The 11,413-nt window shown below is 40.1% G+C and overlaps 1 protein-coding gene across 10 annotated transcripts in view; it reads right to left on the bottom strand.

Annotated features, from left to right (window-relative positions):
- The window catches only part of MCM8 (minichromosome maintenance 8 homologous recombination repair factor), a 29,864-nt gene that overhangs the window by 18,293 nt on the left and 158 nt on the right, over window positions 1–11,413 (bottom strand). Inside the window, exons 1-9 of one of the 10 annotated variants that reach the window (XM_037896171.2) lie at window positions 11,176–11,341; window positions 10,283–10,415; window positions 8,995–9,173; window positions 8,711–8,785; window positions 7,163–7,245; window positions 6,859–7,008; window positions 4,710–4,813; window positions 4,013–4,211; window positions 1,244–1,329 (exon numbers count right to left, since the gene is read on the bottom strand). In XM_037896171.2, the coding sequence (XP_037752099.1) occupies window positions 1,244–1,329; window positions 4,013–4,211; window positions 4,710–4,813; window positions 6,859–7,008; window positions 7,163–7,245; window positions 8,711–8,785; window positions 8,995–9,124 (827 nt within the window). In that variant the 5' untranslated portion in view covers window positions 9,125–9,173; window positions 10,283–10,415; window positions 11,176–11,341. The other 9 variants (XM_027830928.3, XM_027830929.3, XM_043544069.1 and 6 more) reach the window with 9 other exon arrangements.

Here is an 11,413-nt window from a genome sequence, read left to right on the forward strand (position 1 = left end):
CTAAGTCAGACCCTTAACACTGCTGTAGTTTTTGTAGTTTACTATAAACAGGTTACATTCTTTTAAAATGTGTTACTTTAAAAGAAGGCAGGGTTACGGCAAGTATAAAATATGACTTCTGAGACACTATACGGATATTAGGAAGGCACAGGCTATCCAGTTACTCAGTCCCCCTAACAACATCCACCTGTCAGATTACCACAGAAGTTGTCTAACAATGGAGGTACTGTACCAAAAAAGCCCCAAACCCACAATGCAAACAAATTAGGACACCAATTCTGCAAAGTCTTATACATATACTTACTATATATATACACACACACACACACACACAGAGAAATCCTGGCCCCTCTGAAGTCAATGGTAAAACTCCCATTCACTTCAATGAGGCTAGGATTTCACCCTCTGAGTAGTCCGCACTGAAGTCAACCCACAAATGCAAAAATTCAGCCTTGCTGGAATAGGGCCAAAGAGCTTTTCCAAATACTGTGCTACTTAACTTCACATCCGTTCTAAAAAAAATTGTAAAAAATCAATTTCAGAAATAGTTTTGATTAGTTTAGACTAGAAGGAACACTTGACATTTATATTATTTATTTCTACTGCAGTAATACCTAAGGGCCCAATTTTTTCTATTCTTGTACAAATAATAGACAAAGCCAATCCCTGCCACAGATATACCTTAAATTGTCAGCTATTTACTTGATTGATGTAGAGAGCAGAAAAATAGGGAACAATTTAAATATCTGTACTTTATTCCTGTTCAGGTTAGCTTGTGTTTTTTCAATACAACTTTAAACCAAGATTTTGACACTAAAATTCAATACAACTCATTCAACTTTCTCAGTTGACAGGTGTCATGTAACAGCACCCTGCTAGCCAACCACTGTGATGTTTTCCTTACAACTCATTCATTACAGAAGGTACTTTATAATGGATGTGATCACATTTATAGAATGGATGCAATCATGTTCATAGCATGACCTGAAACAGTTCACAGTGAAGCCATAGTCAAGATAAGAAGAATTTCAATGAACTTATTATACTGAGGAGGGACAATATGTAATATGGAATAGTGCTTTGGTGGAAATTATTTTGTAGCATATTCTTTTGATCAGTGCTTCTTTTTACACAATGGATAATATGAATAAAAATGCACATTTGCTTTAGTAATGTGATATCCTTTCAAATCTGTTAAACTAAATTTGTTTGCGAAAGGATCAGACACTTTAAAGCTGCTTACTTAATAGACTGCCAGTCCACCGTAATTGTTAAAGGAGAGCTTCTATCTGCGGCGAACGATCGTCCATGGCACTCAGGCAGAGGACACTGTAACAGTATTAATTCGTGATCAGGATTGATAAAGAAAATTATTCTCTTTATTACAATAGTTTAAGGTGCCTTATTTGATTTTGAAAAACAGTACTCTGTGTGCAGCTCATTAGTAGCATATAAAAAGAAAACCTTCAGTTAAGCTTAGATTAGGGATACCAACTGGCATGGGTATAATTAACGGAAAACTGTCACACAGTCATTTAAACACCTAGCATTAGAATTCCCCCCATCCTCTTTTTTCCACGTTTCTCCTTCATTTCAGATACAACTTTAATGGGTATAGATCAGGGTTAGAATCATGCATCATAGAACTGGAAAGGACCTCAAGAGGTCATCTAGTCCAGTCCCCTGCACTCAAGGCAGGACTAAATATTATCTAGACCAAGTATTATTATCCCTGACAGATGTTTGTCCAACTTGCTCTTAAAAATCCCCAATGATGGAGATTCCACAGCCTCCCTAGGCAATTTATTCCAGTGCTTAACCACCCTGACAGTAAGGAAGTTTTTCCTAATGTCCAACCTAAACCGCCCTTGCTGCAATGTAAGCCCATTGCTTATTGTCCTATCCTCAGAAGTTAAGAAGAACAATTTTTCCTCCCTCCTCTTTGTAACAACCTTTTATGTACTTGAAATGTTATCATTGTGTCCCCTCTCAGTCTTCTCCAGACTAAACAAACCCAATTTTTTCAATCTTCCCTCATAGCTCATGTTTTCTAGACCTTTAATCATTTTTGTTGCTCTTCTCTGGACTCTCTCAAATTTGTCCACATCTTTCCTGAAATGTGGCGCCCAGAACTGGACACAATACTCCAAATGAGGCCTAATCAGCGCGGAGTGGAGCAGAAGAATTACTTCTCGTGTCTTGCTTACAACACTCCTGCTAATACATCCCAGAATGATGTATGGTTTTTTTGCAACAGCGTTACACTGTTGACTATTTATATTTAGCTTGTGATCCACTATGACCCCCAGATCCCTTTCCACAGTACTCCTTCCTGGGCAGTCATTTCCCATTTTGTATGTGTGCAACTGATTGTTCCTTCCTCAAGGGAGTACTTTGCATTTGTCCTTATTGAATTTCATCCTATTTACTTCAGATCATTTCTCCAGTTTGTCCAGATCATTTTGAATTCTAATCCTATCCTCCAGAGCACTTGCAACCCCTTCCAGCTTGGTATCATCCACAAGCTTTGTAAGTGTACTCTCTATGCCATTATTTAAATCATTGATGAAGATATTGAACAGAACTGAACCAGAACCGATCTTAACTCCTAGGCACTAGAAAAAAAACCACACTGTTAATATTGCATCTTTTCTGTCTGTTATTTTTATTTTCAGGTCCCTTCAGAGGAGAAAATTTTGCACTTGGTCACATAATAATAATACTAGACAGTTACCTCATTATTATTTTGTATATGTGTCTTGTGGGATCTTAGATCAAGGTAGGAAGAACAACAAAACTGAAATACAAAATCCTGGAGAGAGCTGGTCAAAAGTTTTCTATTGGAAAATGCTGACTCAACAAAATCAAAATGTTCTATGCAAACATGTTGGTTCCATTGAAACCTTAGACAGAAACCAAGTGCATGGTTTCCTGGAAACCTGCCTGCCCGCTGCTCCTCAGTTCCTTGACAGCCTGGCAGACACCTCATGGAGCTGGTGAATGTGGTATGTCTTCACAGCCAAAACAAAACCAAAAACAACAAAACCTCACAGCAGCAAATCTTAGAGCTCAGGTCTGCAGACTCAGGTTGGCATTGTGGCGCTCAAAATAGCTATGTAGACATTCTGGCTCAGGCTGGAGCTCAGGCTCTGAAACCCACCCCTCCTCCCTGGGCTTCAGAGGCTGAGCTCCAGCCCAAGCATGACTGTCTACCTGGCTATTTTTAGCACCACAGTAGAAGTTCTGTGAGCCCAAGTCTGTAGACCCGGGCTCTGAGAATCACTGCCGCAGGTGTTTGGTTTTTTGTTTTTTTGTTTTGCAGTGTAGACACACCCCTGGGCTACTCAGGCTCTGCAGCTGGCCAGCTCCCGGGCTGCCTCCTGGGCAGCTCGCCAGCCAGCCAGAAAGCCTGTGGTGGGCAGCCAGCAAAGTGAAAAAAATCTGTTTGGTAGTCCTGAAAGGGATTTTCCAGAAAAATTTCGTTTCCGCAAAAATATTTCAATATTTACTTTTCATCCCAATTTGGGACAAACCTTCCCCCCCCCCCCATGAAACATTTCAAATTTTTCACAGGAGGGAATTTACATTTTCCAGCCAGCTCTGGTCCTAGATAAAATTGCTAAATACAGTCAGAACACTGACTAGCCCTTTCTAAAATGGGGTGGGAATGGGTTCAGGGAGAGGAGAAGAGAGGAATTCTTTTAAATTTGTGGAAGTTTCTATACTTTTGGTTTTCCATTTTAGTGGCACCCAAAAATCAAGGAAACTTTTTTTTTTTTTTTTTTAAATACCTACCTCATATGATGAAGACTTACAGTAACATTGGGATGTACAGTGATTTTTGTGGGTCAGTAACTTATTCTAACTTTGCTGAAGTATTAAATCCATTTCATCCCTCTTTAAATCCTATAAACTACTTTTTAAAATCTAAACACCACACGTGTTGACAGTTTCCAAATACAGGAGATAGCAAAGGGGAGGAAGATTTTAAGATAAAAGTATTTTAAATTACCTTTGTGGGAAGGGAATATTTTCCATCAGGCAGAGGAAAACTCTGAATATACCCACATGTGCTGCATATAAAGGCCATCTTGGTGCATAGAGGCTTAATGTTGCTGACACGCACGACAGTGCCACGCAGGGCAACATACTTCCCATAACAATTAGCCCGAACATTCTTCAGTTGAGTCAACGGGTCATAGTTGTACACCCTAAATAAAAAGGTTACCACACAACTTTAAAACTCATTATCGTTAAAGAACAAAAAATCTTGTTATCAAATATGCATGTATGTACTAAACACGAAAAGAGATACAGCCAGAGGAAAGGTTTTATCAACAAAAGACAAATCTAATGTTTGTTGCAAATCTAACCTCTCCCCAGAATACATGACACAACCATTAACTCCTATTATCCTAAGAGGAAGTGAAGGCTGCCCAGTCAAATTCTAATGTTCAGAATTCCCAAACTATAAAGAGAATATATAGCATATGCACACATACATAGCAAACACTCTTAGGTTCCATTTACTCTATAGAAACTACCATATATGGGGACCTGTAATAACACAGTAAACCCCAGCCACAGTTTAACACATATTTCAGTCTTGCAGCACAGAAAGGACCAACATTTAATGGCAGTTTTCCACGAGAGTTTCTTACTTTCTCTGGGCAAATAAATCTTTCAAATTAATACAGAACATCCTTTACCTTGCATGAATATGTGGCACATTTATTATAGGTTCTTCATCAATTGGTAATCCTTCTTGTTCCTGAAGTTCAGCTGCATACCTTTCCAGGTCCTTAGTTAATACCTAGATAGACAAGAAAAAATAAACACAGGCTCGGAAGAACCAGCTTCAAGGAACGGGTAATAGTATTTGTTGAAGTGGGAGTTTTTACGGTGTTCTCCTTTAACATGCTGCTTTCCTCCCTGGGTGTGGCCTGATAGTTCATTTGCAGTTGCGTTTTGCTACCTTATCCTGCAGTTTTAAACCTCTACACAACTCTGCAGAAGGTCTCATTGACTATTAAGCCCAACCAATGGGATTATTTTACTGCTTTTGCGCTTTTCCATTTGACAAGCGCAGATTTTCCTTTCATATTTCACATGGATCTTAAATTAACATCTTTGTTTTTAATAAAAAAAAAGTAATGCATTGTAGCCTTATCAATGGATTGGCGATTGATTGATTAATCTCTGACTGCAATCGTCAAAAAAGGTTTGGTCTCCTGAGGACTACAGCATCAGGAATATTATCCGCATCACTAAAATAAGAGACCCTACAACCACATGAGAAACCATTCCAATTTGTCACAAGTCCCTTCATTAACAAATCCACTAAGCAGATAAACAATCTCATAACACTGAAATATGATAGTAGATAGCACAAAAGTGTTTAGCCCTAAGATTTACATTGCTCACATCTCCCACTGGGAGATCCTAGAGTGCCAATCATTATCTTCCTCCTCCTCCTCGTCGTCGTGATCATCCCCTGTGGCTGTCATCTTGGCATCGCCCAATGCATCTACTCCCAGCACACAGGCGAGGCAACACCTCTTCATTCCGAGTTATGCTTATGCCTGCTGAGGTTCATACATATGCATATACGTTCCAGCTCCCTTCTCCTTATCCATACTTTCACACCCCACTAATTTAGGGGTGTTCCGTTTCTCATTGGCTATGCCTTTAGCTCCCCTTTTTCTCCTTAACATCTATGCCAATGGGATATCACAGCAACCTGAGGTTATAACAGAATCCTGCAAAATGTTACTATCTGGCATCTTGCAGTATTAAATGGCACATTGCAGCATGTTTTTCAGTCTATTGCTGCATAGTTTCCAAAACATCATCACTTTAATCTTACACTTTACTAGTACACGGTTATCTATCTTCCGGTCAACTAATCATGCCAACTGGTTTCAGGCCTAAGGCCTTGTTTAGCTAAGCTGAATATCTTACAGGCCTGAGGACGATAGGCTCACTGTTACTTATATTTCACCTCTGAAAATACTTGATATCTTTTTTTCTTGGCTACTGCACAGAGTAACCTCGAATTCTAAACTATGTGCATGTACAGATACCATTAATCTCAGCAGATCTGTGAGTATATTTGCTGCTACTGCAGAACCAGCGTAAGGTGGCTAGCCTTTTTAAAGCAAAGGACTGAGAGCCAGGAGATCTAGGGTCTATTCACCATTTTCCTATGAGCTTCCTGTGTGACTTTGAACAAGTACTTAAACATCTGTGACTCGTGTCCCATTTTAAAAAATGGGAATAAAAAAAAAAATTATGAGGTATAGCTCACTAAACCCAAAGTATTATCAAGATATGATTTTGTAAGACGCACAAAAATGGTGGAGAAAGGAAGAGGGTTTTTTGTTTGCTTGTTTTTCAATGAAGCAGTAGATTGTTATAAGTCAGAAAACCTATATATTTAACATTTGGAGGACTTACTTCTTCTACTGCTACTCATAACAATTGTAAATTAGGTAAAATTTTTGGCCCAGGAAACGATGCATTAAATTAAACTGTTTAATCTTTAAAAATGAAGGCCTCAATCCTGCAAAATTTACTTGGGGTTCACATCATCTTTTGAAAGCCGCACACTTCAAAACTATCAACCTTTAAGAATAAACTAAGTTTTTAAAAAGTCACTATTTCTAAATTTAATAAAGAGTTTAAAGACGCCAATTGAAACTTTCGTAGTTGTAATAATTATACGTTTGTTTCTGGTTAAAAACCCTTCTAACAGTGAGCACTGGTCTTCCGTATAAATGTGGATTAAAACTTAAAGTACAAGCCATAATTACATAAAAACATCCTACTACTTAACATCTATTTGGAGTCCATATTTACCTGATGTATTGCCAAACCCATGCAGTCCAATATTTTCTGAGGCATATCCCTTATATCAGTAGATATACTTGGTATCAATTCAATTAACTCTTTATCTTGTATCAGCTCTTTGTAATCCACAAGAATACTCCCTTTTCTTTCTATTTCATCCTACAAAACATTTCAAGTTATAGAACACATTTCACGGAGATAAAACAAAGGGTTTTGATTAATATTATTCTTGAGATATTGTAGTTGAAATATAGACAAAGAAAATATATACAGATCTATTATGCTATTGTAGCAACAGTTGTGGGTGTCTTACCTTATCATAAAGTTCAATGTGACGTGTAAAAAACTTTTCAAATGCTTGAATCTTCTGGACAAAAGGAGAGCTGTCATCAAACGCTAATCAGATACACTTCGCATTAGTAATTAACCCAAAGATAAATATCTACATCAATACATCATATGCTTTATTTGTAATTAGAAGAATTTATTATAGAAACCAATTCATCCATTAAAGACATTGATTTTTAAAAAAAATCAATAAGGGTATTTATTTAAATAATCCTTCTATGAGGTTTCCTCCACACACACTTTACCCTCCATGGTTTTTGCACCTTTCTCTCAAGCACAGCCACCTTCCTTCAGAGGACTGGATACAATAATTTCTCGAGTTTATCACAATACAATTAGAGTTAATGAGACAGAAAAGAAAGGAAGAGAAAGGAAAGTTAGGTGGGGAAGGGATGCCAACTGTACCAACTTGTAAGACATGGACCTATAATAAGATATGGTCATAGCAGGTCTTATGCCATCATGATGATGTCTTGCAGCATTTCACAGGACTGGTAGAATAGGTTCAGGTTGCCTTTCCTAGAAAGGGTGATATTTTCCCCATTATGTTTGTATGCCAAGATTGGGGAAAGTCTCAGTAATACTCCTGTTCTTCTAAGTTAAGAACTATGAGCTAGGATGATGTGGGATCAATCCTCAAAGCAAAGGAAGTTAAATTTAATGGAAGGGGTATTTTAATGCTTCTCAGTTGTGAGGTGCAGATGGTTGTCCATGTGGGGGACTATCATGAAGCAGGACCAACAGAAGGCTGATGGTGAGGCATTACAGTAAGTAATTGCATCTCCAGCAGACTGCAGATTTACTATGATTTGTGAACTGCAATCCGATTGTTGAGCATCAGAATTTGTTCAATATTTTGGCTTTGGTTTAACATAGGTTGGATGAAGATGGAGCGCATTTTACATTGTACAGCACTCATTTCCAAGCCTTGGCTCACACAGAGATTGCAAGTTGTTCATTTGCATTTGTTTGGATAGGGGGAATATGAGCAGCAGATAACACTTATCCCCTGGCAATACTGGCCAACAGTCCATCTGATTTGGAGATAGAGTTCTTGTGTGAGAGTATGCAAATCTTTCAGGATCCGTATACACTCCTGGATCTTCTCCATTAGCTATCGTGGTATTTCAAAGCTGTTGTCACAGCAGCCAACTCAAAGGATCGTGGAGTGCAACCAAGACCCAGAATCACTGGCTTAGATGGAAATCACAAAGCTACTTAAGATTAATTAGAACTTCAGATAGGCAAAGGCTAAGATTGCAAAAAAAGGGCAGAAAAAAGGAGGATTTGCTCATGTCTCCCTCCATGTTTAGGGGACCAAATTATTTACATTTTTAAATTACCATCTTTTTTTTTTTTTAAGGTGCAGTAAAGGAAAAGTATTAAAAAGGGTCTAAGAATGAACTGTAATGTCACTCATTTCTTCAACCCTCTAATCTATTTTCCCTCCTGTAATACACAAATCTAGGAGGAAATGGGAGGTAAAATATTTATTCTAAATTATTTAATATACCTTCAGAGAAATAAAGCTTCCAGCCTTTATACGGAGTAATCTGGTCCAATGTGGACTGAATTAATCGAGGTTGTGCTGAAAAGTATGAAAATAAGATTGGTTAAAGCAGTGTAAGTACAGTAGCACCTCAAACTTCGTCAGTTACTGTTTAGAGCACTGGTAAGCAAACAGCTGCAGCTATTGCACACAAGAGCAGGTAAACACGCACTGCTGCTTTAAAATGCTCTATGATTGGATTCTAGCATCAGAGATTAATAATAATCTGTTATGTAGAACCAATTTACCAGACTCAGACTTTCCAGTGTTTCTTTTCCAGTCTCTTCCTCCATCTCCTCTTCCTCGCCATCTTCCTCTCCAGCCTTGAAAGCCACCTCTTCCTCGTCCAGACCCTTTACCTCTTAATTCGTTACTCATGTTACCATGTGACTGAATCCGGAAATTGGATTAAATTGATCGGATAAGACTGTCAAGGAAGATTTATAGTAATAATTTATGATGATTAGAACAATTTAAGCAAGAGTTATTAGTATATTGTCATTTATTTTTTTAAAAAAAGAGAGAGGACCAGCCATATGTGGAATGAGTTCAGGATCCTCCCTTCTCAAAACAACAGGTGATGGAAGTACAATTGGCTACATACTCACATTGGGTGTGAGGTTAACTCCATCAAATTCTATAAAACATTGGCTGGCTGCCCAGCCTCCTCGTGACAAATAAAGATTGCAAGTGCAGAAGGTATTTTTTCTCATTTATACTCTTTAGTGATTTCAACTAGAGTTGGAATTTATCTAGGTTCTCAGATACCATGAAGATATGGATCATGTAAGTGCCTCTCTCTTATGCAGATAGGTTTGGGGGACAAAGAGCTGAATCTAAGGCAGCGTTTCTCAAACTTTTGAAAGCTGAGCCCCACTTCAGAAAAATGAAATTAACTGTTCCTGTCATGTGCTGCTAAAAGTCTACACATCTTAATTGATACATCTTCAGTACCCTTCCAGCTAGTCCTGTGCGCACACAGCCAGCCCCACCATGCAGACGTAGGGAAACACTGCTATATATTTTCCTAATAAAATATTTTTTCTCCATTCTTATGCTTTGATGAGCAGTAAATAGATAATAACATTGACATTTAAAGTAACACCAGTGGCATCTAAGGTAGCACCCATTGAAATGCATGAGACAATTCACCCCTCAGTGCTTTTTTCAGGCTCTCTGCAAACTCAGGCAGATGTATCAGATGATTACATTTTCTTCATGTTTTGAAAGTTTTCTTTGTGATCACAACAGCTAGAAACTGGCTTTTTTTTTTAAATGAAAACTGGAACTCTGGAAAACAATTTAGAAACCGATCTGCTCACTTCCATTCCAAACAAATCTGTTGTGACCCATCCTACACTTTAAGAAACACTGATCTAAAGTCAGAAGATCCTGTTATCCTAACCTAAAGAGAAGACAAAGGCTAGGCATCTTTGTTCTAGTAAACCACATGGACGGATAAATTCATGTTCCTAAATCCTGTGACCAGATGCTCTTAAAATGAGAATTGAGATAAGGAAAGAAGTGTTCATTTACCATGGACAGGAAAGTTGTCATCCAGGAACATTTACTAACCGGTTTTCTTATCACATGGCCAATACTTGTAGATGCCTCGGTCACTACTTATCCTTTAATCCCTATGAATATTTACCCAGATGCTTTGTTACACCTGCAAATAAAATAAGTCTATTTAATTGCACAAACCACGACCCCTTGTTGCCTCCCATCTGCAGCATGGCCAACTCTCAGTTTAGCCTGGAGGATAATGATCAGGTGAGAGTTTCCGGGTTTATCAGTGTAAGGGTAAGGCCAGCTGAACCACGGTAACACAGGTGCTTCCTAGATGGATGGAACAGTTTTCTTCCGGCAGTAAAGATAACTCACCTCTCTGGCAGTTGCTAGGTCAAGGGAAGAATCATCCGCCCCAGCTGTGTCCACACAAGGGGGCGAGGTGGGACTGATCACAGTGCTCAGGGCACAGGCTTTTTCACGGCTCCCAGCAAGGTAGCTAGATTTAGGTGCGGGCCAGGCCTGTTAGCACCCGAGGCTAGCCCCCATCTTTGCCCAGGAAGAAAGGAGCCCGAGTGCGGCCCCAAGGCTCCGAACCAACCCCCCAAAGGACAGAGCCGCGCCAGATCTGATCAGTAAGATCCCAGCATTCAGGCCGGGCGCTGGCTGCCGAGCGGGCACTAAGCAGCGGCCTGGCGCTGGCGGGCTGCTCCCAGCCCCAGCGCGATGGGGGCGCCTCGGCGGGTGCCACAGGCCGGCAGGCGCTGCTCGCGGAGTAACCCGCGTGTCCCACGCGGAACCCCGTCCACAGCGCCCCCGCGTCAGGCGAGGGACATGGAGCGGCCCGGAGCTCACCGTAGCGCCCGCTGTGCCAGGCCAGACCCATTGATACGCCTTAGCCATTCTATTTTGGCGCCAACCTTGCGTTATTTCCGCTTCCGGTAGTAACACCAATCATAGGGTCGATGCCCCGCCCCACCCCGTTGCCATGGTTGCAGTCAGGTACTCCCCGCCCTCTTTCACTGGTCAAAGGTGGTCTCATCTGCCAAGGCCTAGTGCGCTGCCTGTCACGTGATGTTCCCTTCCCCCCCCCCTCCGCTCAGAGAAACAACTCTGCGCCTGCGCATCCGGCCGCCACCAATGAGAACTTAGGTCCGA

Source organism: Chelonia mydas, chromosome 3 (genome assembly GCF_015237465.2).
Source record: "Chelonia mydas isolate rCheMyd1 chromosome 3, rCheMyd1.pri.v2, whole genome shotgun sequence".
Classification (NCBI taxonomy): domain Eukaryota; kingdom Metazoa; phylum Chordata; order Testudines; family Cheloniidae; genus Chelonia; species Chelonia mydas.